Genomic DNA, 27,913 nt, shown 5'->3' with positions numbered 1-27,913 from the left:
CCAGACAACAACTCCGGGGCCCCGGCGGCGAGCGGGACCTTGCGGCGGAACCGCCGCGGGTCTCCGCTCACCTCAGGGGCGCGGCGGAGCCCCCAGGCACAGCAGCCCCCAGGCACAGCAGCCCCCGCCCGCCGCGCTGCTCCCGGCTGCCGGCAGCGGGCAGCGCTGAGGCGAGAGCAGCGACCCGCCCGCCGCGGTACCGCCCCCGGCGCGGCCCCGCTGGGAAGCGGCCGCCGCCCCTTTCCGCCCCGCCGCGGAACTACACCTCCCAGCGTGCCCTGCGCGGTTCCCATGGCGACGGGGAGCCAGGCCCGGGCCCCGAGGAGCGATGCCCAAGGGCAGGTAACGGGGAGCCCTGCCCGGGCTCGGCGAGGGGCTTCGCCCCCGCTGCCCTGGGGAGGAGGAGCCGGCGGCCGGGGGGAACAGCCTGGGAGAGGGAAGGAGGGAGGCAGGCAGGCGTAAAAGCGGCCGTTTCGGCCGCTGTCGAGGCGAGGGCCGGGATGGGGGCGCGCCCGGTGCGAGGAGCCGGTTGCTCCTGTTAGGGACGCCACAGGGAAGGGGGAGGCCTGAGCCACCGCCCCGCAGGTGGCCACGGGGGAGCCTGAGGAGGAGAAGCCATCGTCGCCCCAGGCAGGAGCTTCCCCGGGACACCGAGGGCAGGTCCTGAGCCCCCCGAGCCCCCTGACCCGCCTCCGGCTGCTCCGGCGCCCGGGAGCTCCCGGCCCCAGAGGCCGCCGGCCCGGCCCGCGGCATGTGGAAAGCCGCAGTCGTTCGAAAAACTTAAAAAAAACCCCTTTAAAACCTTTAAACGTGCCCAAACAAAGCCTCCCGCCGCACCACTGGCGTTCAGTCGGCGTGTACCAGAAGCGTTACCTCACGAGCCTTACGTAACCCAGTTTCGTTAAGCGCTTTTGGTAAGCAGAGTGTGTATAACAGGAAACAATAATTAAGAATACTAATAATAATCACGTGGTTGCAATAGCCTTCATTTATCGATTTAGATATTTTCAGGAATTATGGTCAAGCCTCCATTGTGTTTCTCTAGTGACACCCTGTTTTTTCCGACTAGTGGCACTTTATGGGATCTTGCAATAGCTGAAGTGGAGAAGAGAGAAAACCCCGGTGAAGACGGCAAGAGTGTGGAAGTTTGGGAAAAATCAATATTATTTATGGGAAACAAAAATGGGGTAACGCTAAATACTAGATGATTCTATGCCTTCTTTGAACTCAGTTTGTGTCGGGGAAATTATATGCTAAGTATATGGCCCACTTAATTCTTCTAAAGACAAAATATGTTCTGATTCTGCAGGGAGTGGGCGTTCCACAGAGTGTGGACCAGTCAGACGTTATTACAATTCGGAAGTTCAAGTTTATGGTTTTGTAGAACCAAAACGTCAACCGTTGTTATCAATATGTGCTAATTCTCTGGGGTTTGGCTTAATTAATCTTTTTAAAAGTAGCTATTACAAATAATGCTACTCACTTCAATTGTTTGACATGTCAAATTTCCCCTTGTAAAGCTTGAACTGGTAACAATCCAATTTCAGTGCATTGATACTGATTTTGTTGTAAATTGGCATCCTGCTGTGAATGGTGTTTGTGTTTATGTCAGACCGATTTGAACATGACTTACCAGTGATTGCAAAATCATGACTCCACATGCCTAAGATTGTTTTAACTCATTGTCCTTAACTTTGTTCATGAGTAATTTCATATTTTTCTTCTGTTGTAAAGTAAATAAAGAAATATTTGCCTGTGACCAAGTGAGCAATATTTTTAAGAATACTTTTTTTTTTTTTTTTCTAGAATGATTGGTATATGTGCAACCTCTCATCAACAATTTAAAATACTTTTTTCAGAGAAAATAGAGTGACTTTACCTGATTTCAGATTTACTTGAAATTCACTGGTTTTGAGACAGGAAAGGACACAGGAGTACACTGTAGAAGTGCTAGCTCCTTCCGTGTTGCAAGATACTCAGTGTGTCAATTCCAACAATGTAAAGACATGTTTTTCTGTATGTTTATTTGTATTTTAAGCTTTCTTTTTATTTCCATCTCGTCAGTAATCATATAGTTCCAGTGGAAACCAAACATTAAATAAACGTGTTACTAATAATTAAAAGCTGTTAAACAGTTTAACAGAGCTGGCTAGGTTGATCACTAATGTCTAATTTTAAGCACACTATTCCTATTACCATATTTGTCATTTCTATTAGTTTATAATTGTAATAATGGTAGTGTAACTTGATTCTGACAGAAAGTTGGCAGTTAAGTTTCCGCTATAAAGCTACAAACAATTACATGAGTTTACACTTTTCTGGTACTTTATTACTGGAATATTAAATGAGTGAGTTTAATTTAGTGATACAACTTTTTTGCTTTAATGACAGTACAGTAAGGTTCTGCTTTGGTTTTAATTTCCAGGGAAAGACCAGTATTATACTGAGGTGTCTTGAGAGGTATGTGTTAAATTTTTAAAAGTATTTTTCAGCTGTGGATTAGAATTTTTCATATATAGTTATACTGTGTGATAAGTCATAATATATGTGTACAGATGTCTCCTGTGACCAGTTGATCACTTATGGACAAACTTATTTCCCTTCATTACTAGCTGTCATCTGACCCCTTCAGTCCTTCTTCTCCACTATTAGAGAGCTTAAACGTCCATCTCTTCAGCTTGATGCTGCTACTTCTCTTGTCCTCAGCAACTGAGACCTGTTGTCTTAAAGTGTCCTCTCTGTACTGCTGTTTCTAAGCCAAATTCCAAACTGACTGATAAATATAGTTTATTAATAGTAGAATTAACTTTCTTCATTTATAGGATCTTAACAAAACAAATTTATTTTTCCTTGCATAGGGAAGAGATTCCAAAGCCAACATTAGCCTTGGAATACACTTTTGGAAGAAGGGCAAGGAGACAAAATACAGTGAGTATCTGGAAAGTATTGTTTACTATATAGATGTGTACTCACGTAAAAAATGATACGCGTTTTATTTTCATTTATAAGAACCTTAGGAGTTTTAGCTTATTGTTTGTGAAACAAAAAGGTTTTTTAAAATATAATTTTATTAAAATTAGCTAGCATAATTTGCTATTTTAATCTGTAATATGTTTTTCCCTCTCACTAAAAGGCAGTAGATAAAAGACTAAAGTATAACACAAAACAATCAGATTAATTTATAAAAACTACCTTGTTTGTCGTATTTGAATAACATAGGATGCATGCATTTAACTTTGTCTTTTAAATGCTAAATGAGTACATTTTTATGAGAGAAGCGGTCATCTTAGAGGATGTTAAATCAGAAATATTGAACCTATTCCCATCACAGCACAACACTGCCCAGCAGCAATAACTATTGCTGCGGGTAGTTGCTGTTTCTCCTACTGAAGCAGGGAGTGGAAAATCTGACTCTGTCTGCAAGATCAAAATCACTCAAAACTTTTCCCAGAAACTAAATGCAAAGCTAGAGGTTCATTACTTTTCCAGTTGTGAACCTCTCAAAAAGCGTTAGTCTTGAGCTGCAATAAACAAAAAGAAAGGGAAGAGCACCTGATTTTTTTTACGTTTATCATTAATCATGCTGCTTCCTGGCTTTTTTACTCTACTGTAGTCATTTATCGAGACAGTCAGAGGCATGCCAGGAGTCTTTCCTAAGTGTTGTAATGAGATTTCTTGAATATAGGGGTTTCTTAGTTTGGTTTTGTTTTTTAGAAAATACTAAGGAAATAATATATGCTCTTGTTCTAAGTCACTCTCATGAAAAGCCAGTTTATCAGGTTAAGATTTTCGCTTGGTGTTGCACGGAAGCAAACATTTCTGACATAAAGAAACTCTTTTACAGGCTAAAGATATATCTCATTTTTGGGAACTGGGTGGTGGAACCTCATTACTGGAACTGATTCGAATACCAATTACCAGCAACAACATAAGGTAAGTGATTAATATCACGATTCCAAAGTTAATTTCAGGTATCCTTCACACATAGGTAAATCTCTAGACCTTTTATTGCGGAAAACTCTTTCAAAATGTAAGAGCATTTATATTATTTGCTAAAAATCATTGTAATACCACTGATACCTTTGCTTTGACCTTCCTTTTCATGATTCTCTTCTAATAAGCCACGTTATTAGCAATCTCCAACTACAAGAGAAAGCAATAACATGAAGGAAATAGGTTTGCCTTAAGTAGATAGAAAAGAAATACAGAAAAAGAGAAGACATAGTATGTTTATGCTCAGGGAAAGAGTAGAAAAAGCAGCTTGGGGGCATACAAAAAAAAATCTGGCTTCCTACCTCTGTATGCAAAAATTGATGCTGTCTCTTTGAGAGGCAGTATTTTAGGGTGGAAAAAAAAAAAGACAGAAATTTGGGGAAAAAAAAAAAAACCAACCCTCTGGATTTTTGGCAAGTGAAGCAACCATCTGATGAGAGGGAGACCATCCAAGATAGATCATGATTCTGAGAGGGACTAAAACTATTAAAATCATTTGAAGACAAAAGGAAACAGGAATTTAGAGAGGATTAAGAGAATGCAGTGAGAAAAAGCCATAAAGTGATGGAATAGCACAGGAAGAAGAAATGCATGAAGAAATGAGAAGGTAATGGGGGGATGTATTTTGTTTCTTCTGGTTAGGGAAGATCAAGCTGAAAGGGGAAGAAGAGAAAAGGATCAAAAGATGTGTTTTGTATTACGACGCATTGCTTTATTTCTTTGGTAGTGAGCCTTCTGTGAAAAAAATACAGAAAAGGAGGGATACAATTTTTATCGCATACATTTGCTACTGTTTTGGCTCTTGAGATAATGCCATTATTTAGTGAGAGACCAAGACAGATTAAAAAAACACTTCTGGCATGTGAAGAGCTTCGGGGAAAAAAATCAACTATAATTTTTCAATTGTTGCCTAAATGAACTTTACTGAGCTCCACCTCCATCAGTCTTTTCTTCCTTTTTTACCGATAAGGAATCTTCGAATGTGCATGATCTTAAGATTCTTTGATAGGACAGCAACATTGTTCTCTAAGACCACTTGTGTTTATAAGGCAATATTTAAACATACTACTCAAAAATTCTACCATTTCAACTTCAATATAAGTGCTTTTCACTGTTTTTCTCATCTGTCTGTAGTCAAGCAATTTGCTTGTTTAAAAGTTCCACGAACTGTATCTAATTTCACCGAGAGACACTTCACCAAATGTCTTTCCCACAGCATTTTAAAGGGAAATCGGACATTTACTTTGCTTTGTCTTTGTCATACCACTCCTGTCTGGAATCCCCTTTTTTCAAGTCAGGATGGAATGTGAAAGAATGATTGCATCCAGTCAAGTGGCTGCATTTGTGATGTTCTTATTTACAGTTGCACTTTAATGCAGTTAGAGTTTTGAGAGGAGAGGAGAGGAGTTACATGTAAACATTTCTCATCATAATCCACCTGGTAATTGCTAAGTATGTCTTGAGTACTCTGGCTTCTTCCATTGATATTGCAGAAGACTTTCTCATGCGTTCATGGGATGTTCCAGCTAATTAGCACAGTCCATGGCACAGAATACTGCCCTTAACCAGTTTTTTCCATTTCAAAAAGAATAACAAAAGTAGAGAACTTCTTAATACAGTAATGGTTAGGAAAGATCCTAACCATTTGCTAACATGGCTTTATCTGGGATTGTGGAGTTATGAGATGTCAGGGACACATGGTAGTAAAAGCACCTGGTCACGCAGGAAGAGGGAGCTAAATGGGGTCAGAATATTTTGTATTTTACTGCTTTGAAAGAAAGTCTCCAGAAACAAAGTTTGATATATACAGTCCCCCAAAACCTCTGGTGGAAAGTGGCCAAAGTAACGGTTCTGAACAAGAGACAATGGAAAGGTTTCTTCAGAGCTCAGAGTAGCCTTAAAAGAGCCATCTCCCTTTGTCAGCATATTTAATTCTATCTTAGCTTTTGTATTTTCACAGTGGTTCCTTTCTCCATTTGTACTACAGGTATGGTTGTATATGAAAATGTTAATTGTCTCACGTGCTAAAGATTTGACCAAATAATGGCTTTTTCATAGGTCATTTGCTGCGGTTCTTGTACTGGATTTGTCCAAACCTAATGAACTCTGGACTACTATGGAGAAACTTCTGCAGGTCACCAGGAACCACGTGAACAAAATTTTAACCAAACTAGAAAAGACAGATCCTGAAGTAGCTACTGAAATTAAACAGAGGATGCGGAACAATCTGCAGAAGGATCATCCAGTAAGTTACTTCTAATATTTTCTCCAGATGTCACAGGCCTTTTTACAGTTAAAGATAATGCTTTTACAAATCATAAACAACTCTTTTAGATTTTTATGCATGACTGAAAATCCATTTGATGTAGATGAACCTGTTCACTGGAAAATTATAGCAATTTAATAAAAATTCAATAAGAGCAGAAACAAGGAAAGAAGGTTTCTTATATCTTTTTGTTAGATATCTAATGTGATTGTTATGGCATGTTACACCAATCAAAAGAAATAGTTTTAGAGTAGCAGTTTGCTTTTTTTCCCCCTCATCTTTTTAAAATGAAGATGAAAACTAGAATGTACAAAAGTCATCTAGCAAGAGACTAGCTGAAGGTAGAAATTTAAGCAAAGAATATAGTTATAACAGCCATCAACATGACTATATACTTTGCATTTATTTAAATGTCTATCACGAACTCAATGCCTTTTGATAATCTGACAACTAATTAAATTATAAAGTTTCAGAAATGTTAACATCAGTCCTTTAAACATAATTGCTAACTAAATCTCTGGAAAAGCTAAACTAGGTTATGCACAATAGAAATGAAAAGTCATTGTGCATTAAACCTCTGCAAATGTTGTGTGTATATAATGCATAAATAAGCATTCAACAATTCAAAGACTTGGCACATAAATCTCGTTACTGTAACATCTATAAAATGCTGCAATACAGAAAATGCTTATATAGCTCAAAAATTTAAAAGTAACTTAACATTTTTGGGAAAGTAACATAGGCAACACTCAGTGGATTTACAGTATAGGATTTGAGAGCTGCTAGATTATGATTTGATTTGTTTTGTTTGTTTTTTACTTTTAGAGGAGGTAATTCACAAAAAGAAAATGCCTACCAGCACACTTGGCAGTAAATCATGACCACAGTGTCAAGTTTACATATAGGGGCTTGTTTATCAGAAAACTGCAAGCTTTTTTTAGTAAGTAAAAAGAATGAAAGAATAATGGGATTAATTGTTAAGAAGAGAAGACTCGTTATACTTGCCCTGTAGGGAACACAATTATACCTTCTAAACTAGAATTCCTGTTCAGGCTTCACTATCAAAACCAGAAAGGATGGAAACAAAATGCTTTGTTACTCCTTGGTTCTCTTTATGTTATACTTTCATCATTATTCAAGAAAAAAATTATGCCATTTTTGTGGGAGGAAATACTGTCTTTTATAGTCAAAGTAAATGACAGTTTACACAAATTTATATTTGCCTTTTTATAGCTAAACATATTTTTATGATAAACAGGAACTGGTGAGGTTCTTCGAAGTTTCTTTTGAGGATTAGATATATTCCGTTGGCCTGGATAAAGAATTAGTGGCTGTGATGATAAAGCATAAGTATCAATTAACAACTATTAATTGCAGACCTCGTTTAAAAAGGCTAGATATGCCTAAAGTAGTCCATAGTCAAAAATTAATGCCATAGACAAAAGATGACTAGGGTTCAGTATGCCAATTTTAATGTTTCTGATGTTATCCTGAATTAATTTTTTCTTAGTTAAGAAACTAAAACTATTTTTTTTCAGTTCTCTATTTTATACACCCAGTTTTAAGTTATGATAATTTTGCTCAAAACTTTTTCCTTGACAGTGTATGAGTGAAGCCATTATTTTTCCTCTCAAAAGGATTTTCAGTATGTGCAGCTTCTTGCTGTCATCTAACCTGTATATGAAATAACTGGCTTTAGAAGGGAACACGTCAACCTCTGCTACAACCAAAGTAGCTTGGCTAAATAATTGCATGAACATATGAAGAGATTGTCTCATTTCACATGGACTACAGGAAGACCTTCCAGATTGCAATTTACTTATTAAAACCTTTATCAGAAAATCACATTAAACGTTATTTAAGAGTTTGGAAAATGTGATGTGGGGAAGACAAATGTGTGGCACAAGCAAATAATTCAGTCTAATTTTCCTGAGCTTTTGTCTGTATTACTCTGGATATGATGCAGGGCTGGGGAATGTGTCAAAGATCCAGTTTCATTAATCCAGTCTGGCAGTTGTTCTATGGATATATGGGGTTTTTCCTCTCTTCCATTCGCACCTAATGTTGAAGCTGGAGTATATAGTGTAAGAGCCCTTTTATGGTAGTAAGTGTTCTGACTGCTCAGAGGAATTATTTCCTGACTATTTATGAAAAAAAAAAAAAAGAGAAAATTGTAGAATATGGTATGGATATTGCATTAGAGTTTATTCATCTAACTTAAGGTTTTGAAAAAATAGACCTTGTCTTCTGTGAATTAATTTTAACCCCTTTTAGTTGTTTTAACAATTTCAGTCTTCTACAGTTTGTTTATACTGCTCAACTATCATATATCTGTTTAACAGGATTATGAGTTAGTTGACCCTTTTCCAATACCCTTGGTGATAATTGGAAGCAAATATGATATTTTTCATGTAAGTAATACTTAATTTTGTTAATAATGAAAAGATTCTCAGTAAATATTCTAAATACTAAAAACTTGGTAATATAATAGTAATCAGTTGAACAAAAATATGGCCAGTCAGCCTTCTACCACAAAAAAAACCTTTCCATCCAACAGCATTATGGAAGGCATACTGTCACTCCTTCACAAAACACTCCCAGACTGATGATTTTTGAGATGTACTTGGAAAATGTTGAAATATAAGTTGCTGTAGACCAAAGAGGGAAGCAAGAAAACATGATGTTTTTGACTTTCTTTTATAATGAGAGAAATCCCGCTCCATGTGTCCCATCTGACAGCAGCTGTGAGTTTATGGCACTGAAAGAGAGTCTTCTCTCAAGTCAGCTGGTCGGATTTTTTTGGTAGTCGTGGCAGCATGAACAGTGAACTATCCTTTCAGTTGGAAGCTTTTTTTTAAGTACTTCTTGAGTTTTTAGAGACAAGTGAGTAATTGCATCTTTGAGGGAGAAGAGGAAAGAAATGTCGTAGTATTGCGGGATTCTCTCCCAGGACATTTAAAAATCCAAAGAAATGCAAACTCAATTTTCAAGCAGTACTTGATCATGAGAAACTAGAACAATCTGTCTGATTTTTAGCTGCCGTGCTGGCAGCCTCTGCTTCTCTGGACGACTACATAGTACGTTGATAGCTGGCTGACTCTGAGTTACTTAATTCTTTATTATAAGGTGTTGTGCCTTCTTTCATACCGAGGCTTTCTGCTGAGCCATGACCTCTTTACACATCAGTGACTCTCCTGTAGTAAGCACAGAATAACAACCCAATTCCATTGGGGTCTATGGACAGACTCCTACAGGCTTCATTGGCACCAGGTTTTTGTCCACTTCATCCAGGGAAAGCCATACTCTTGTATTAAAGTAAAATTGATGAAAAGGTATTTTTATGCACTATTCAAATTTTGCAGGTATTAGAATTTAGTAAGCATACACCCAAAGGTTTACTGCAAGTTAAATATTTTCACAAAAAGAAAAAAATCCTTATTCTTCTATCAGGCAGTATTTCTACTTCTAAAAATTTGAAACAAAATGAAACAAATTAATTGAAAATTTAATACACATTCCAAATTAATAAACTTTTTCTGAACTAACATATTGCCTGAATTAGCCTCCCTCTGTAAAAAAGAAGCAGAGAAATTGTGACATTTCTTTTCAGGGTAGGCTGTTACTGATTCTGTCTTAAGATATAATTATGCTGACAGCTGAAAGCCTCATATATTGTAGCCTAAGTGCATTGCAGTTTATACAAAAAATGAAAAGTTCTAGCTGTAATATTTTGTTTTCTGTTTCTTATGTATATGTTCCAATATGAACTTTTTCAGAATTTTGACTCTGAAATGAGGAAAATAATAAGCAAGACACTTCGATTCGTTTCACATTATTACGGAGCATCATTAGTGGTGTGTATATTCAGTTTCTAACTAAAGATAGAGAAGATGAGCAATATTTGTTTTACAAAGCAGTATTTTAAGAACTAGAAATGTAAAACTCCTTACAAAAAGTGGGATTTAATTTGTTTTACAGTAGCTTTCTTCAGGAGCTAATCTGTCAAATGGGTTACAGGTATTGGAAGGGATGAATGGATATACCCTGTGAACAAACAAACTACATCATTCCCAGTATCAGCAAAAACTAAACAAAAATAGTTGCCTGTTAGCCAGCTCAGTTCCTGTGTTGAGTTCACTGCATGTCTGGCAAAATGTTTTTGGTACAAGGAAGCAGGACAGGAAAAGGTGATGACCGCAAATAGAATTAGAGGAGTGACCTTTTTGGTAGAAGCATGAGCTTATGTCTAGTGACGTGGCTTCAGTAAATGTAAAAACTGACATCCAAGGGCTCATCCTCGCAGCAGTTTAAGCATACCAGCTTACCACACTTGCAGTATTGAAGACTAAAGGCAGGGATTTTTTTACAGTAATGAGTAGGAACTGCCAACCATGAGGACAATGAAGTATTTATATGGGTGTGTAAGTTGATTCGTTTGGCAGCTCAAAAGTGGAGGCAGAAACATGCATTGAGTTTCATAATCCAAGAAAGCTGCCTCTTGGGCTCTCTCTATATCAGAAGATGGTTCTAATTGTATCAACCATCGTTTATGTAATAAATAATACTTAATAGTGGCATATTTTGATTACCAAACAACTTACGTTTGCTTTAAATTGTTATAATCACAGCATGTCCTTTAGCACCCATGTACAATTGTACAGCTTTTGTACTTTGACACAGGAATTTATCTTTCCTTATCTGAGAATACAACTGTCTTTTTTTTTTAAAGTATTTAATCATTATTGTAATTAAAAATGAAAAACTAGGAGCCTAAAACTCTTTGGCTGATAAATCCCGATTCACATTGAAATGAATGGGAGAAATTTAATTTCCCACCGTAGGGATCTGACTTTTTTCTCAAACATGAACCTGTAAGGATACAAAAGCCCTTAGAGAGGAGCAAGTACGCTGTTGGAGAAGGTACTCTGAGAGCTTCTTTCTGATAAATCTGTAGCAGTTCTGCAACTATCAAGCTGCTTTTATGACATGTGAACAATGTTATAGTTATTCATTACGTTTCTAAATGTTTACAGTATTCTGGATAGTTTTTAATGTTGTTTAAAATCTTAATAACTCATTAGTCTTGAGCAAAAGATTTGTGTTAATATGCATACTTCTGAAGTTTTAAATCGATATTTTAAAATGTATTCTTTAATCTTTAGTTATGCTGTTTTTCATTTAATCTTTCTTGATCTATATATTCAGTGCCAAATACATTCATGTTTTGGAAAGGGAGAGTGAGATTTTTATTCTAGTAAATTCAGTGAACATATACCAAATTTATTGAGGTCAGGAATTAGACAGGCTCCATCTGAAATCCTTTATGTAGATGACATAATATAATATTTCTGTGCTGGAAGATCATAACGTATATTTTGTTTTCTGATTTATTTAGTTTACCAGCAAATCTGAGGCTCTCCTGCTGAAAGCCCGTGTTCTTATTAATCACTTGGCATTTGGCTATGACAAAAGGTAACATAATTATTGCCTAACTATTAAATGTTTTACCCAGAGTCTAAAATCACTTAATAAAAAGTATCTTACTCACCAAATTTTTTTTTTCTTAAATATGATCTCCGAAAGATTCTTGTTCATGGACTTTTACTCCTGTGTCTCAGCTGCCTACCTCTGCACAGGACAGTGATAACTCCTTGGTTTTCATCTCAAAATGATGGATTAGAAATGTGGTCACCACTAGAATTGACTAGATTTTTATTTACATGTATTTGTATGCAAAGCCCAGTAAGAGTCTAGTCGTGGCAAGAATAATGTCTTTTTTCGTTGATTGCTAAATACTCACTTCATATGTTTTCTTTTTTCTGTTTAGCAAGTCTGTATCAGTGGATCACAGCAAACCTCTCTTTATACCAGCAGGCCTGGATTCGCTGAGCCAAATAGGTTAGGACATTCCCTGTTAGTTGTGTTTGTTGCTTAATTGTTTTTTAGATAAGAAAGAAATTTTAAGCAAATACAAAATGAAGTTAAATTATAGCACATTTACATCTGTTTTAAGAGATTATTGAAGGAAATGGCTTAGAAAGTTTAAAATTACAATTCAGTATTTATATTATTGAGAATTACTTGTGCAGTTTTGTTAGGTAGGTTAATAAAGTATCAGGACAACTTCAAATAGTAAAGTACCAACAAGCTTAGATCTAAAAGAAAATATCATCTACAGTACCAGTCAGCCTGTCTCATGGTAGATTGATGTTTCTTCAAACTTGTTGCAGCTTGCCACTGTAGATGATAAAATATTAAATTAGATGGATCGTTATCCAAAATGATTTGATAATTCATGTTGTTATGACAACATACCTGCATTACTTTGTGCTGTGCTGTAATCGTTAGGCCCACCACCTGCCTCTGACAGTGATTTTGGAAAGATGCGTGCAAACACACCATTGGAACTGTGGAAAAAAGTATTTGAGAAAACATTTCCTCCCAAGGTAGGTATTTACATGTCTGCTGCACAGCTGCTTTTCTCATAGAGTAGTAGTATTATAATGATACAGGGAATTAACTAACTAGCACTTAAAGAACTAAGGAGCTAACACTTAGAGACCTAACCCTTAACCCACATCACAATTGACACTTAGAACCCTTAACCCACATCACAATTGTCTAGCCTTGCTTAGCTTTGTGTAACTTCTTGTAAGAGAAACAAGAGTCCACTGACGATTTCACAGGCCTTGCAAAGATAAAAAAACCCTTGGGTGCATCCTTGGTGCATCCTTGGGTGAACTAGATAACAGAAACTTGGGCACAGGACAGGAGATACGCCAGTTCTAACCAACTCAGCAGTTTGAGTCCAGCCAACTCAGCACACCAAGCCAAAGGTGAAGGTGTACAGACAAGAAGACCTCAGTTCACGATCACTGTGCAGGTGCAACCAGGAGGGGCCAGAGGTGGAGACTATGGAAATGATTTCCCGGAACTCATTGTAACAAGAACCACCTTCTCAGGACAGGTTATGAATATGTATAGGCGTTCCTAGAACTTTCATGAATATGTAACACTTTACAGCATATAACCAAGCTACTGGAAATTTGCACACGTCTTAGGTGGAATTATTCCCCCATGTGTCCAGCGCTGTAAATACATACCTTCTTTACAATCTCAAAGGTTGTAAGGTCATTTCCGCGCCTCAATAATAGCACTACCAATTTTTGTCTTTCAAGTCCAGAGACTGGAATTTCGGTCTCACCTAGCAGTCCCATTTCTTCCAACATTTCTAATTCATACATTTTTAAAAGACACGTAGTGGTGCTTTGATTATTAGCTTCTACATCTTCAGCCACCTTCCTACATTTAGTAATAGTGAAAGTACCGATGTAACCCTTTGTTCTTTCCGGAGTTATGTCATTGCCTTTCGTTATATTGAGAGACAAGCTATACTCAACATTTTTGGAATTTTTTAGGGTGACATATTCCCTAATGCCTAAACCAAATGACACTGATGTTCCAAGAGAGCTCTTTGTGGCTGCAGCAAACTACCTCAATCTCCTAGGGCATGAGGCTTTGAATGAGGCAAGTGTGTTAAGAGTTCCTTGCCAAAATCTGCCATTTTGCTATGGGAATTGTTTGGCTTTGCAAGGTAATTAGAACCCCTTGGCACCTATGTAGTGATAAATCTTGTACATATTTCAGAAGTTTCTGGTCCCAAGAGGCAAACCCCCAAATACTTCTTTTCAATAGAACTATTTGCTGCTGTTAGGAAATCAAAATTCTTTTCTATTTGACCTGAGCAAATAGAGGCCACTGCTTTCTCCTCATGTACTATACTGTGTCACATTTCTTTACCCTTGTCCTTTTCCTGCCCTACAGCTCACCTGGGCAGGCAAGGAAGTCAATCAGGCTATGAAACTCCCTCAAATTAAGGTGCACAAACTGGGTTTTTTCTAGTTTTCAGTCTGTGGATTTCCATTCATAGTGAGGAGTCTGAATTCACCCTTTCCCACTCACTCGACTGCTACATATCAAAACTTACAAATTATTTCTGGTGGTTTATGACCAGAATAAATTATCACTAAAATGCCGCTGTCAGTTCAGGATACCCCAGCATGATAAAGATTAAACCCTACTTTCAGAAACTGTACAGGACTTTTTCATGTTATTTTTGCTCATAGCCTTTTAAAACACAAAAAGCTAACATTCCCAGCCCCTCCCCCCCAATAACTCTTGAACTCTGAACTCTCCATGAAACAGCTGGAGAAACAAATGCATTTCTTATCTTGCAAGCTCCATCAATGTTCTAAGGTATCAGTCTAATTAAAGAAGACTGAAAGATTTGCCAAGTAGATTCCCGATCTTCTGTTTTGGTTCCAAAATATGCTTTAAACTTTAAAGCTGTTTTCACGCATTGTGAATTTCTTTTTCCATTGCCTCATCTAATAATAATTATAATTCTGCTTTATTTTATTCTGACATTTGTGTGATTGCCTTCTTGCTACTTTCCATTTTTTAGGAGTAAGGAGAAAGGTGCAAGACATCATTTATAAAAATTCTTTATTTGATACCATTTCTTTATATTACTGTATTTTCTTCTTTGGAAGTAAACTTGAAGTTATAGTTCCCTCAGTGTTAATCAATGAAATTTCTGGTATTTGGCAAAAACATAGTAATCAATTTCTCAGCCCTTGAAGTAACGCTTCTGGCAACTGGAACTGAATTCTAGTCTTGAGTATTAAATGCTTTAGCAAGAGTAACCCTAACTATGCCCAAAGGTCATGGGGATATTTTCCTTTTGAGGAGAGAATAATAAACAACTACGACATAAGAATATTTTCTTTCCTTTAAGATCTAACTGCACTATTACTTTCTTATCATTTTACCAATCTAAGATTTTTTTAAAAATCTAATCTGTATCCTATAGCACAGAGTTCTTCCATAAATGCATTATTTTAATACATTTGTATTAAAAGTAAATACTTGCATTAGATCTACAGCGTGGCATTTTCTTGTTAAAAGAACAGAAGATAAAATGTATCATTTGGGTTTTTGTCATTTTTCCTTTTAGAGTTCCTGTGATTTACAAGATACCAAGGACCCTGCACAGAATTCACAATATGCTGAGTATGAAGTCGATGTCATGAGAGCTCAGAAAAACCAGGTATGTGGTTGTTCACCAATTGCTGTTCACAGTCAGGTGTTCCAGAACCACCAGCATTGCTGAAATAATTGTAGCATATACTTGTAGTGCCCTTTTTGGCCTTAAATAACCTCAACTTTAGTTTTCAGCTTAGTAGTTGTGGTTTTGTTTTGGTTGGTTGTTTTTTTATTTGTTTGTTTGTTTGTTTTTGTTTGGTTTGGTTTTGGTTTTGGTTTTTTCCCATTACTAGACATTAAGCCAGTAGAGCACTGTTAGATCTCTAAGTTTGGGCTCTTGTAGTTTCTTTAGAAATGAATAAATCACATTTTCCCTCTAGCTCTCTTCCAGAATTATTTCACTAAAATAATGCTGAAGCAAAGCTGCAATTTTTTCTTGGCAGTAATTTCTTCATTTCTGCACCCTGTGCTCTCATTTTGGTGTTGACTACCAGAAAGCCTAGGAAGCGGTATCAAGGTTTAGGGTGAGGGGTGTTTACTATTTAAATGTTTTGTCTTTTTCCTTCGAAAGTTTTTATTGGAACTGGAAAGGTACTGAGATGATAGCATTTTTGACTCTTTGTGACTTGAGTTTGCAGGCTGTGTCTGTTTTGTCTTAGAGTGAACAGAATTATTCCACATAGTGATACTTGGCTTAAACCCTGAATTCCACGAAAGACTTTTAGTGGGAAATGGGTATTCTTTTTCTCCTTATTAATTTTGAAGTGTTTCTGCATTTCCCTACATGGGTGGTGAATTAATTTCATAGAAAAATTCTGTGACAAATAAGACAAAGATTAGAGCATTGCCTTATATTAATAGATATTAGTGTATAACATCACACGCATAAAAATACTGTATATAGTCTTCATCAATATCATAGGTATGTGCCTGTTGAAATCAGTCCAAGATGTATGTATTTTTCTTTGTTTGGAAGAACTATCACGTATTCTGGAAACTCTGTATTTCATACAGGTTCATTTTTTTCACACACGGATAAATCTTTGCTAGAATGTCTGAGAAACATGCCAGTCTCACAGCTTAAACGTGGGCTATTCACATACCATTTGCCTTTGTGGACCAAGTTACTGCAGTGAAAGGAGGTTTTTCTAACAGTGCTTAAAACGATGGATTGTATCAATCGAGATCTTACATGCTTTTACAGACCCGCACTCTTAAGATGAAAGGCAGTTTTATTGACTTGCACAGCAGTTAATCTCAACTAACCCTAAAATACCATGGCAAATTTCATCTTTTTGAAAGCCAAAGGATTAGGTTAATGCTGCTATCGCATTTTTGTAGAGTTTAGTTAGACAGCATAAGGCAGTAAACCTGTAGTTACCTGATCCAAAGAAACACATTAATAATGTACAAGAATAAAGCAATTTCAAGAATCCACTGCAGTCTTTGAACTTGCACATTACCTGTAATATCCTGTTAGTGTAGGCATCAGTTCTGAACTTCTGTTACATCAAGAGCAGTATTAGAAAGCATTAAAGTCTGTAAAGCACATTGCTTTTGGAATTTATAATGTAATCTCATTCTCAGTATATCTGTATATCTCAAAAAAACTATGTGGTGTTCTAGGCTTGTTATTTTTAGATAATACTTATGTCTTGCAAAAGAAGATACTGGTATGGGTTGATGAAATCATACAGGAAAAGACTGATTTTCTGTTTTTAAAGAAAAGAGGCAGGCTTTTAGAATCTTAATCTGTTCAAGGGCATTGCAAACCAGTGTAGCTTCTTTTAGTTAGACTTCTACAAGTAATTTGAGCATCAAAGAAAAAACTACTTTTGTTATCTACAGCTATTTCCTAAACTACTCTATCATGAAGTTCAATTATTGCAAGATTATTTGTCCGTTATTTAAATGTTCTATATGCCAAGAATTTAATTCGATTTGAAATACACCAAGATAGCAATATACATCTAAAAGAAAGGAACACTGTAGTTGCAGTGAGTCTTGAAGTGCCTTTGGATTTCCCAGTTATATGAAAAGTGGCACAAAAATCCTGTTTTTAAAGCAGCATTTTAAATGCATCATAAGTCTGACAGTCTTTATAGAGTCTCATGATGTCTATTGTGTAGGAGGAACAGTAGATTAAGGTGTTTAATCTGCAACCCATTGCTAATGAAATCATGGGAGATAACCCAAAATGAAAGTTTCATATGACAACAGTGTATATTTTGACGGCATTTAAGTGCATGTTATCATTTTTCTCGGTTACTTCCGGTTAATTAGTATGGCACTTTGGACTTTAGGTGATAACCAGTTTGCTTGTTTATCTCAAAAATAAGCTTTAAAGAAAAAATAAATACAAAAGTATAGCAATAACAAGAAAATATAGACCCTGTCACTGGGTCTGACAGATGAACTAGTGTGACCGACTGACTCAGTCTTGGTCAGAACTGCTCAATGATACTGCAATAGATTTATAGCTAACTGTGGTAATACAGAGTTTAATTAAGTCAATTCCAACTTGGTGACTTCAGCTGAAGACTTTGTCTGCAGCTAGAGTTTGTACACTCTAGCAGAGTAAAAGGTTAACATCTCAAATATAAAATTAGACACAAGAAAGTACCTGGCTGACTCTCATGTACCAGCTGTCAGCTATTAATAGTATTTATCTGATATGCTTTTTGGCTGTAGAAGTTGCGAGTCCAGCTCAGCAGCATTGTGTGACAAGAGTGTTTTCTTTTAGACAGATTATTTTGCTTCCTTAGTATTTCATAGTTAACAATGAGATGTACCGCCATTTGTAGACCTTTTGCTCTGGAAAGCTCACTGAGGCTCTCTTTTAGTCAGCGTAGCTTTGTTCAGGATAGAGCACATCTCTTTCTCAACTATGTCTTTTCAGAATTCTTTTCCTAGTTCTCACCCCACAGACATGCAATGTGCAGGTTTATATCAAATAGTGCTGTTGCAATTGTTTACTACTTTTTCATTCTCTGGAGTTAAGCTATGAGAGAATACAGCGCCAGGGACCTTTTTGGAATTTACATTTTTAATGTATTTCTTAACTAGCAAGTTCTCTCTGGAATTACTGGAATTTTCTGCTCTTTGCAGGGCTTTCAAGATTCAAGACAAACATTCATTCTTTATATTTATTAGGCCGTAAACCTGTAGCTTGCTGTAAACTCTTCATACAGTTCACATAAAACATAAACAATATGGCGAACTTGTCATCCATTTCTCTCCACTCTCTGCCAGCTTTTTGGCTTTTGATGCTTTAATGTCCCCTTAATTTCACTTTAGGTACACACATAACTCGAATAGGAGTGAGATCTTTTAAAATAACATTGTCGATTAGAGCTGCACATACACCTCCTGCATCTGTGGGTGCTTGAAAGTCTTGTTCCCTAGTTCCTTCTAAATGTTTGTGCCAGTGAGATGGCACATGGGGTGGCTGCTCTGTTTCCTTTCGAATCGCGCTCTCTAGCAGAGAGGTCAATACACTAAGATGTTTTTTGAAGGTTTTTCTTTCTTTGAGGTCTAAGCTAGGCTGTTACACCTTGTACTGCTAATAGTCAAAATAGGCACTTGGGCCTTTTTCACCTGGATGTTTGACTGCAGCTTCATTCATTAAAGCAAATGATGAAGGTCACCTGGAGCTCAAAGCATTGGAGAGCCTCCCGGTCAGGTACTTAAGGCAGCAGTGTCATGCAAGGCCAAAGTTCCCCCTGGCTGGTCCTTGCTACATATCTTTTACTTTAGGGACTGGTGCCAGTTTTAGCTGGAGCCTCATGCCATAAAGTAGACTCAAAAAAAAAAAAAAAAAAAAGGTAGATGCTTGGTGCCAGCTATAAGAAGCTATGGAAGCAGATCTCAATGACAAGGGCTGTCTATTAAGACTTTAACAAGTCTTAAACAGAAGGAGGGGAGGTTCTATAATATCGCATAAGGAAGTATAGTCCTATTTCCCCTAAAACAGGAGTGACCTAATTAACCATGGCATTCACAACTGAAAGTCATCTGCAGCTGTCTGATTGAGATTGGGACTGTGTTGGCCCACAGAACAAGCACCATATTTTTTCAGCTTACTTCTCTAACATGACCATACGGCAGAACTTCAGGAGACAACTTCAATCTCATTCAACAAAACAGAAAATTGCATATTATGCAATGAAACTCCTTGGTCAGACCAGTTACTGGGCAGAGAGGTAGAACAGGCACCTTAATGTGGGCAACAGAGCAGTAGCATCTTCTGTTTTCTCCAGAGGAGAAGTGCTAGTCTTCAGAGTGTGGAGAAAAGGTTAATTTGGCTGTTTATCCAGCTGCCAAGAATAAGATTTCTTGTTTTCACATGTCCAAATCAATACAAAAAAAAAAAATTACGTTGGTTTAAGAGCATTATTAGAGCATTGTTATTAAATTTCCTACTGAAGTTCAGGTACTTAAGATTTTTAATCCTCGTTTCAGTGCTTGGTTATTCTCACTATGTTCCAGATTAAAGGCACTTTCAATAAGAAACTGCATGAAAAAGAAAGTTGAAGTCATGTCAGTCCCTCAGAACTGAGGAAATGTAACAATTAAGGCTTTTCCTCACAATCTTAATTTTTCCTCCTTGTTTGTAGACATTATAGTATTGTCTTTAATTATGTGATCATATACTGTTTTGCTGATGCCTCAATTCAATTGTTCAGTATTTCTTTTCATCATCCTTATTCTTTGTGTACCTTATTTCTCAACCTGCCATTCAGACACTTCAATGAACACAAAAGTATTATTTTTTTTTTCCTCTGAGAATGTGTGGTAATGTTATCTTATCTGCACGCCTCACAAACACCAGTTAAGTCTTTCTTCCCAATCCCTTTATGAGCTTAGGTGTGATCTTCCCCAGCTGAGAGATGAAGAATTTGTAGAAACAGAACTACAGAAGCAGGAAGGTTAAAAAAAAAAAAGTTAAAAATCCACTTTATGCCAGTGTTGAGGCATGTAGGACACGATGCTAGCACTAATCCTGTTCAAAGAGCTCAGAGCACATTGAAGGCATATTTAAATTGCAGTTGTTAATTCTTGGTAAATCTGATCTGTGCCCCCTACACTTGGTGCTGAGAAAGCAAAGGAAGCATAATGCTGGCATGAACATTTTGGTGTACTTTGAGGTAAATTCTTTCATAGGATCTTCTTTCAGAACGGAGAGAGGATCTCATAGCTGATCATATAGTTACAGTATATTCCAGAATTCTGCTTATGTTTGTGGTATAGGACTTTACGAGCAGGAAGGTTCCCTTTTTCAGAAGGGTCTCTGGAGTGATCTTTAAGCTGTATTTGAAAGATTTTTCCATTACATTTCTGACTTCTTATACTTTCTGTTTTACATGAAAACTAAGGAAATGTGCTTTCCTGACAGCGTTTTTCGTCATGAATCACTGGATTTGTTAAAGTTTATCTTTTGTAAATATCCTCCCATTTAATCCCTTCTTTTTTGCTTTCATTTCTCACTGTTTAAATGTTAGTCTTACCTAGATGTTTCCAAAATAAATATTTATAATTTTGTTCCATACTTTTGTATGTGGTTTTGATACTTTGCATTTCTGTGTTGTTTTGCATTGCCTTTAAACTGCATTGCCTTTACACTGCATTGCCTTCTAGCTAGTGAAAATTACAGCAAAATAAATTCTGATAAATTATCTGCCTCTTTCTTGAAACACTTCAGTCAGATGATAAATCCGTAAGGCTAATTCTTTAGGCAACACCTGTAGACATGACCTCCAGACAACATTGTCTTTATAGGTAAAACTTCATTGTCTAATTTTACCCCTTCCTGTGGCCTTTGAGAAAGTTGTTCGAGTTGAAATTATTTACTTAGCATAAATCAGGTTACATGTGCTTCTTAAAACATCACAGTATTCTTTCTGTTTCTAACTGTTGGCAAGTTTCCAACAGTTCAGTATGTTCCAAGCTCATAATTACTTTATATTAAAAACTGAGTGAAAATACTGAGTAAAGTCTGGCTTACTGAAAGAACAATTCTGTAGTTCTGGAGTTGTATTTAATAATGGAACTTACTAGATTTAGACTGGACACAACGAGAGTTACTTAACCGTAAAACCAGACCTCTGCAAGCATCATGAAGAATATGCACTAATTCAAAATCCTCTTATTGCTCATAAACCTGTGGTGCTTTCTGAAAATTCTGCACTGCTGCTGACAAAGCTTCTGAAATTATTTCCTGAGAGAAAATGTATTCTTTCTGTACAATTTGTAGATGATGATTTCTTTGTTGCTTTGCTCATTATTTTCTTCTTCCTCCCACTGTGATCTGGACTGAGAATTAATACTTCTGGCTAATTCATCAGGTGTGAATTTTGTTCATTTTGTCACTTGTGGTATCTGTATGTCTACAGTGGAACCTCCCTTAGCCTGTGAAGTCCATTCTATTAAAATCAGAATAGCAATCATATAAAACACATGCCTACTTTTGAGGGTCTTTGCTACATTTACACTAATCCCTGGGTTTTGTCCACCTCTTTTCCTGATCTAAGATATGATGACTTTTTTTGCCTTGCAAGCAGTACGTGGTTGGGTCTGACAGCACCTCATTAGAGCATCATCTTCCTGCAAATCCATTGGAAACCTTCTTATTTTTAAATGAATGAAAAGCAATCATAGTGCTTTCTAAATTACTTTTTGCTGAAAAAAATCTTCAGAAATAATTCCTGACAGTATGCAACATTACATAAAATTCAGAAGATGAAATTGTTTGGTAATGCTGCTAGAACCTTTTATTATGCGCTTCAAAATTCCCAGTAGCACTTTTGACTGAAATGAGGTCATTTGTCTCCTATGCTGGTACTCAGCTGATGTCAAGTATAGCGTCAGGTAGGTTGCCTGGTCTTTCATTCCTCATTTGCTTTCTTTATACCTCCGCAATTTGAGCCTCTGTTTGCTTCTAATGATTGTAATTACCACATTGGGTTTGCATTTTATTTTTTACATACAGGTGTTAACTTTTCAATCTACTAAACAGTAGCACCTCAAAGAATATTGTAACTACTATTTTAACTAATCAAACTAATCAAAAACCAAAACAAAAGTAAAGACATGGCATCATAGTCCATCATGAGTAATACACTTCCTTGAAAACCTCAAGCAATGATGATTTGCACAAATGACCAATGCTGTAGATTAAATAGATATGGTATGTCAGTTCCTCTAAAATATATTTCTGCTTACTGCTTTCTGGAGGAGCCTGTGTTCTGCAGGGGTTTCTAAGATCAACTGGTAGCTCTCTAAGTTATCACCACTGATGACATATAAGGAATGTAAGGGGTGGGTGTCACGAGGATGGAGCCAGGCTCTTCTCGGTGACAACCAACAGTAAGACAAGGGGTAATGGGTTCAAGCTGGAACACAAGAGGTTCCACTTAAATTTGAGAAGAAACTTCTTCTCAGTGAGGGTGACAGAACACTGGAACAGGCTGCCCAGGGAGGTTGTGGAGTCTCCTTCTCTGGAGACATTCAAAACCCGCCTGGACGCCTTCCTGTGTAACCTCACCTAGGTGTTCCTGCTCTGGCAGGGGGATTGGACTAGATGATCTTTCGAGGTCCCTTCCAATCCCTAACATTCTGTGATTCTGTGATTCTGTGATAAGCTTACAGAAGTTCATTCAGGCCTGTGCTTACCAAAAAAAAAATAATAATGAAATAAGTAGACTTTCTTCTTCTAGTTTCTTTTCTGTAACCTTAAGGAATTACCAACCCATTTTGCTTCTTCAAAGGCCCTGACTTCATGCGTAGTAGTTTCTGTTGGGTAATTCTGATTTCTGTTTTTAAAACGCATTTCTATATGTTCATAGGGAGCCTGGTTTCTCAAGCTGAATGTCTAAGAAAAGACACAAAATTTCTTCTTCCTTAGAAAGTAGCTAGGTCTAACTAAACAAATCAATAGAGCTCCCTACATGAGAGCAAATGTAGCAAAATTTATAGCACTTGTAGTATAATTTTGTTTAAGATAAAAATATATATAGTACATGTTTTTCTACAGTGAAAAATGTTTGTACATGCTTTAAATGTTCAAGTGGCTAATGTATGTATCTTATAACTTTTAGTAATGAGGAGATTAGATTAATATGTATGTTTCTCTTTTAGGAACTTGAACAATACAAAAGAAATGTCTCCAAATCCTGGAAAGAAATGGATTTTGACTCTGATGAGCTGCTATAGGTGTCTTCAGTTTAACATTTACAAAACTACTTTAATCATTTTAACATTACAGTAGCAATTTAACCTGATGCAGTTGAAAATATAGAATACCAATCTACAAAATTAGTATTTTTAGTGTTCCAGTTATTATTTTTAATAAAAAGAGCTGTTCATTCAGTCCAAATTTAAGTATATCTTGGTATTAACGCAGAGTTTTAAAAAGTGGGGAGAAAGGAATTCTAGGTTGTTCAGAGATGGGTTTGAATATGAAGACTGGCGTTAGTCAGTTCTACCTATTTTATAGGTTATAACACATTATTTGGTTTACTTCTGAATGCTTCTGCCCTAAACATGTATTTAAATATAAACAAGTTTTCACACCCAAAATATGAAGCTGCATAGGAAAGTGTCTGGCATATTTTCATAGTTCTTTGCATATATAATTCAAAAGCAAACTTCAGGATAGATTTGCTTCATTGTTCAATGTATATGCATAGGATAGGTCCACAAAACCTGGCAACATAAAGTGGAATTAAAACCATGTTTGACCTGAATTCAGAAGTTTGATTTAGCTCTGCTTCAGTATCATATAGTTTAATACAGGAATTATTTATTGCAATGTATAGATTGTCAAATATTCAAATGGTAGGAAGCCAGTCTAATGAATGTCATAAATTACTGGTGGAAGTCTAATTTATATAGGTTACTGGTGGAAGTACAATTGATTCACATGCAGGCTAAGCTGGTGAAATGCTGCCTGAACTAGGGATGGGTTTTTGTCCATGGACATCCTCGCTAGTTGGAGATTGCCTGAGTGTTTTGAGAATGTGCAGGACAAGATCTAGATTAAAATCAGAGGTATCTCTTGAGAGCTAAGACTTGTTGTCAGAGAATAAATGTCACAACAATCACTTGGCAGACAAGATCGTAAGAACATCCCCTGACGAACAACTCTACATGCACATAAAAATGGGAAAGATAAACTAATGTGATATCTTTCCAGCTCTTTAAAGTTATTTGTTATTTTTAACATATTTGTTCATCAAATGTTTTTCTGATATAACATTTGTATTTTAGAATATTACACATAAAGATATGAGAAAAAAAAATCTTAGCCTCACAGTTAAGTGGAAGAACTTGCATTAACTTGAGGATTTCAAATTCTTCATTACAAAGTGCATGATCTCAAAGCTATCAAATTAAAGTAATTAGATTATTCTGGAATTCTAAGCTATAAATATACTTACCTCCTTGAAGACATCTCTAGCTGTCCCTCTGTAATAAATAATTTCTTCACTGAACATGCAAAATAAGTTAGTTAAGAATTCTGTGTCTGTTAAGCTTTCAGTTTTGAGAGGTACTTATATTGATTAAATGGATAAATTAGACTCCTTGGGATGTTAGTGAGCCCATGAGAATAATTTCCAAAGATGCAAACTACATCAGTTCCAAGAAATGGCAAACAACTTTTATATGTTTTTAACTAGCTAAATTGACGTTTTATCAACAAAGAAAAATTTGTAATTTGCAAACTGCTTCCGAAACAAGATTGAGAACTTGAAAAGGAGGAACAGATATAAATAACATAACTGTCTTCTCTGATTTACCATCATTTTCAGGACAAAAACGTGTTAGGTAACTTTTATATTGCTTAAAGATCCTGTACTCAGTGATTGTAAAGTATGCATAAGATTGAAGTGGAGTGATTTCTTGATTCTGTCTTTATTTACATGTAATTGGTTGATTGCATTTCTACAAATCCCCAAAATGGTATCAAAACAAAGCACAGGAGTTAACATACAAGATTTACTAGCAATTATACCTCTCTGCTTATAGGTAATGCTTAAAAAACAAAATAGTGTGAAAAAGATTAGAGCATCATTGATACATTGTTAAAAATTGACAGAAACAACTGACTAAATTCAAAAAGTCCTTTAAACCGTTTAATGCTGTTGATTTGTCTCATTTGGGTGTGGGGTGGGAATACCAATAGCAGGAAGCCATTCACGCTCTTAAGAGAACATTGTTTTTCAAGATGGAAAATACCAAGGTAGAAACAAACATGAGAAGGTGAATGTGGTTCTATGTGTATAATCACTTAAATGATCTCTAAAATCCATCCATTTAAGCCTTCAAGCATGATCAGGTTACAAGTGTAGTATTAGACATTGTTAGCACTGCCACATTTTATTGCCTGCCAATAATTCTGTCTCTTATTTTGAAGCTCAGGATTGCTATAATGGCAAGTCCTGGTAGAAAAGCATAGAGGATTAAGAAATTGATGGTGAACCAGGACAACGCATCAGGAAAATTTTTTTCAATGAACTGAATGCCATGGGAGAAACCACACAGAGGATTAATTGCAGTGGAACTGTCGGCTCCACCTGTCAAGACAAAAAAAATGATCTCTTTAGTAGGTGAATCAGTAAAATTAAAACTCAGGCTGCAGTATCTGGCTTATACATTTAATATACCTAGGCCTAATGGTATTTTAATGAGGAAGTGTACCCACAACAGTATTTCCCATCGTTTTGGAATAAGAACAGACAAGCCATATGTTTCTGCAGTTAATCTACGCCATATTTTTGAAGGGAAGAAGAAAGGGTCACTAGGAGCTTTCTGTTTTCTTCATGCCAAACAAAAGAAGATTTACGGCTTTTCAGAGACATTTTCTGGAGAGGCCTCAAGAAGCAAGTTGCCCAATGTGGCAGACTGACAGTGTTCATATTTGGTGAGCGCTCCCAAAATTTAAGAACTGGAGCCTGTCTGAAGGGCACATTAAATATCATCTGTTTATGATGACTGCCAAAGTCATGGATTCCTTTTCTAAGAGTTGCCGTCTCTGCTCTTGTAATAAAGAGGGCCAGGAGAGATTAGTAGTTAAAGAAGATACAGCCTTGGAGAGGAGCACAGACACCTGGCTACACAGCACAAAACATCTTAGGGTAGGTCCACAGCTGCAAGTTTTCCCCCCACCGATAGATGTCAGCTACTAACCCTGCCAGCCTGATGGATCCTGACGTTTTGCTGGTTGCTCACAACCAGGGGAGCACAACCTGGCAGATCCCAGCTGCTTGATACGTGCCAGGGTAACATATTTGACCTGAAGCCTCACTGATACCAGAGGAAACAGGTGTTACCTGTCCCTGCTCCCTGCACTGATGTTTGTGCAAGTCTATTGATCTTCTGTGTGTGTAACACTGCTCCAATAAGCACATAACAGGCTGCAAAGGGGGATCAAAGAAGAGATGAAAAAGAGAAAGGTGAAAAACTGAAAGAATGAGAAATGGTTGGAAGAAAAGTCAAACTCTTGTCTACCTTGGCGTTATATTCAGTCTTTAGTAATTAATATGCTGGGGGGTTTTTAACAGCTCACAAGTTATCTTCAGCTTACCAAGATACTGGTATTGTATGCAGAAGGAAAAGAAGCACCGACATGTCATTAAAATTAATTACAGTGGACTTAAAGGCTTTTTTTTTCTGACACTTACCACATGTGAAGTTTAAGCCATGAAATTCATTGACTATAAGAACCTCAGTGCTGTATTTTTGAAAGGTAAGATATCTGAGAATTTTAAAAGGTGTCGGCATTTCTTCGATAGTCCTTAAAGAAACAGAGAAGTTAAATTGGCTTTTGCTACATTCCAAGAGCCAATTCCACCCCAAATTAAACTCTCATCTTTGGTTGTAACCTCTTACAGAAACAGCTCTTGGTTGCACATGTAGGGGTTTCAAATACGAAGCCCATTTTTAAGTGCTAAAAGAGGAGACAACCATGAAGGCTGTCTCTGACTTTGGTAGTGTCACAAGGTTCAGCCCCGACTTGTTTATGGGCAGTCACAAATAATGCTATAAGGTTGGTTGCTATTCACACTGCAGTCATCACAAAACCCAACATAAACTTTAGTTGCGAAGGTGTTGCTTCTGGGGTAAGAAATCACCACCCCCTCACTCCATCTTCAAAAAAGACTGAATATCAATTCACTGGAACCATAAAAACAATACAAAAATAGAAGAATAATGAGAAGAGAAACGGAGTATGAAAATTTTGAAATAGCATTATTCAGCAAGACTGGGCAATTCCTACAGCTAAAATACTGCAAGACTTTATAACTAAACAAGCAAATGAACAGGGAAAAAAAAAAAAAAACCAACCACCAGCAACCCAAGTCTCAGTGCTGTTTTTAATATCCTTCATTGCCTATGAAATTTAATCAAAGAGATTCACAATATTAATTAGCAATGTCTCTACTGTAAAATAAGGTTAGAAACCACTCTAGTACTTCTTAGAAGTTATCATTAAGGCATTAGATTATGGCAGCGGGAATAAGTGTCTTGTCACTATAAACATACATGTTCTTGACATCCGGCAGAGACCAAATTAATTAGATATTAACCTAGTTTTACTTGATAAGCAAG

At 36.8% G+C, this 27,913-nt stretch overlaps 2 protein-coding genes across 5 annotated transcripts in view; one reads left to right on the top strand and one right to left on the bottom strand.

Moving 5' to 3' along the window:
• The first annotated feature begins 260 nt into the window (after positions 1-260).
• Positions 261-25,790, top strand: LOC135986600 (cytoplasmic dynein 2 light intermediate chain 1-like). Of its 4 annotated transcripts, XM_065630734.1 has the most exons (14): positions 274-338; positions 1,070-1,187; positions 2,426-2,460; positions 2,859-2,928; positions 3,845-3,933; positions 6,052-6,238; positions 8,602-8,670; positions 10,036-10,113; positions 11,655-11,731; positions 12,087-12,157; positions 12,608-12,705; positions 15,276-15,368; positions 23,441-23,515; positions 25,719-25,790. In XM_065630734.1, the coding sequence occupies exons 1-13, from the start codon at positions 292-294 to the stop codon at positions 23,513-23,515; spliced, it is 1,107 nt and encodes a 368-aa protein (XP_065486806.1). In that variant the 5' UTR covers positions 274-291; the 3' UTR covers positions 25,719-25,790. The 4 variants fall into 4 exon arrangements, with proteins under 4 accessions (XP_065486807.1, XP_065486806.1, XP_065486808.1 ...); XM_065630735.1 differs by lacking the exon at positions 25,719-25,790 and having other exon boundaries at positions 261-342; positions 23,441-25,405; XM_065630736.1 differs by lacking the exons at positions 23,441-23,515; positions 25,719-25,790 and adding an exon at positions 22,103-22,262.
• Positions 25,682-27,913, bottom strand: part of LOC135986599 (ATP-binding cassette sub-family G member 5-like) — a 16,488-nt gene continuing 14,256 nt past the window's right edge. Inside the window, exons 12-13 of the mRNA XM_065630733.1 lie at positions 26,980-27,098; positions 25,682-25,872 (exon numbers count right to left, since the gene is read on the bottom strand). Coding sequence (XP_065486805.1) covers positions 25,682-25,872; positions 26,980-27,098 — 310 coding nt within the window. The remainder of the gene's footprint in view (positions 25,873-26,979; positions 27,099-27,913) is intronic.

Source organism: Caloenas nicobarica, chromosome 3, assembly GCF_036013445.1.
Source record: "Caloenas nicobarica isolate bCalNic1 chromosome 3, bCalNic1.hap1, whole genome shotgun sequence".
Classification (NCBI taxonomy): domain Eukaryota; kingdom Metazoa; phylum Chordata; class Aves; order Columbiformes; family Columbidae; genus Caloenas; species Caloenas nicobarica.
This window is presented reverse-complemented; position numbering and strand designations above follow the sequence as displayed.

Excerpts from the sequence above, each read along its gene's own strand:
- LOC135986600 (XM_065630734.1), top strand. The coding sequence starts at position 292 with ATGGCGACGGGGAGCCAGGCCCGGGCCCCGAGGAGCGATGCCCAAGG. Across the intron at positions 11,732-12,086 it reads GCATTTGGCTATGACAAAAG|CAAGTCTGTATCAGTGGATC; the intron begins GTAACATAATTA and ends TTTTCTGTTTAG. Across the intron at positions 12,706-15,275 it reads AGAAAACATTTCCTCCCAAG|AGTTCCTGTGATTTACAAGA; the intron begins GTAGGTATTTAC and ends TTTTCCTTTTAG.